Source organism: Cibotium barometz, chromosome 54 (genome assembly GCF_041138505.1).
Source record: "Cibotium barometz isolate CiBa-2024 chromosome 54, ASM4113850v1, whole genome shotgun sequence".
NCBI lineage: Eukaryota > Viridiplantae > Streptophyta > Polypodiopsida > Cyatheales > Cibotiaceae > Cibotium > Cibotium barometz.
Window position 1 is genome coordinate 9,161,811 of NC_141099.1, and position 1,124 is coordinate 9,162,934.

The 1,124-nt window shown below is 45.2% G+C and overlaps 1 protein-coding gene across 1 annotated transcript; it reads right to left on the minus strand.

The window, feature by feature from the left end:
• Positions 1-300: 300 nt before the first annotated feature.
• On the minus strand, positions 301-888 carry LOC147607835 (histone H4). The gene has a single exon (XM_086789713.1). The coding sequence runs from the start codon at positions 814-816 to the stop codon at positions 505-507; it is 312 nt and encodes a 103-aa protein (XP_086645839.1). The 5' UTR covers positions 817-888; the 3' UTR covers positions 301-504.
• Positions 889-1,124: the final 236 nt, after the last annotated feature.

Genomic DNA, 1,124 nt, shown 5'->3' on the forward strand with positions numbered 1-1,124 from the left:
CTACTACTTTACTAAACTAGCTAAATTAACAAAATCATAATTATATCAAGCTTATCTTAATTTGCAACACTAATCTCAAAGTACTATCTATTTTTAATTAGAGCCTTTATCATTGCTCTATGTAAATGAGTTAGAGCATGGGCAACTTAAAAATCATGATGAAAGTGTAAGTGGAGGCAAAAAAAAATTTGTTTGGCCCTATATGATCTCATTAAAAAAATCCAATAATACTAATCACCCAAATTTCCAAGTTACTACTAATATTTAGTTCAAACTTAAACAAGCCTTAAAATTCTAATAGTGCGGATTCACAATGGTTAAAAATATGCACCACAACCTTCTTATATCCTTTTCCAAGAGAGACAGTAAAAGCAACTAAATGCAAAAAGCCATTTCGGCTTAGGCAACTGTGGTCATCACATAAGCCAACTCTAAACGAGAGCTGAAAAAGCAGAAGGGGGGGTGGTGTTGAGAACCACCAGAGATGAGAGAAAAAGAACGAAATTAACCGCCAAAGCCGTAGAGAGTGCGGCCCTGGCGCTTGAGGGCGTAGACCACATCCATGGCCGTCACGGTCTTGCGACGGGCATGCTCCGTGTAAGTCACGGCATCTCTGATGACATTCTCCAAGAAGATTTTGAGCACACCCCTGGTCTCTTCGTAGATGAGGCCGCTAATACGCTTCACGCCTCCCCTGCGGGCAAGCCTCCGGATGGCGGGCTTAGTGATTCCTTGAATGTTGTCGCGCAGAACCTTGCGATGCCGCTTCGCGCCGCCCTTGCCCAGCCCCTTTCCGCCCTTTCCCCGCCCAGACATGGCTACAGTTGGAAGCTCTGAAGATCAAACACAGTAGAGTCGCAGAGGAGAAGAACGCGCAGAATGAAGGTCGTGTCTGAGTAGCCCGTCCGTCTTATATGTCCCCCTGCCTGAAGATGATGGCCACAAGTCGTCCGATCTTGTTTCCATCGAACGGCTTGCAGTCATTCTGACAGGATCGATCCCTGCTTTAGCCATTCCCTCGCCTCCTGTTCCTTTTTCAAAAAAAAAACCATACCCACCGTCCGATCAAGTAAAGATCGGCGAATCACAACCTTTAGCCACATGTTGATCGTATGCTACCAGCC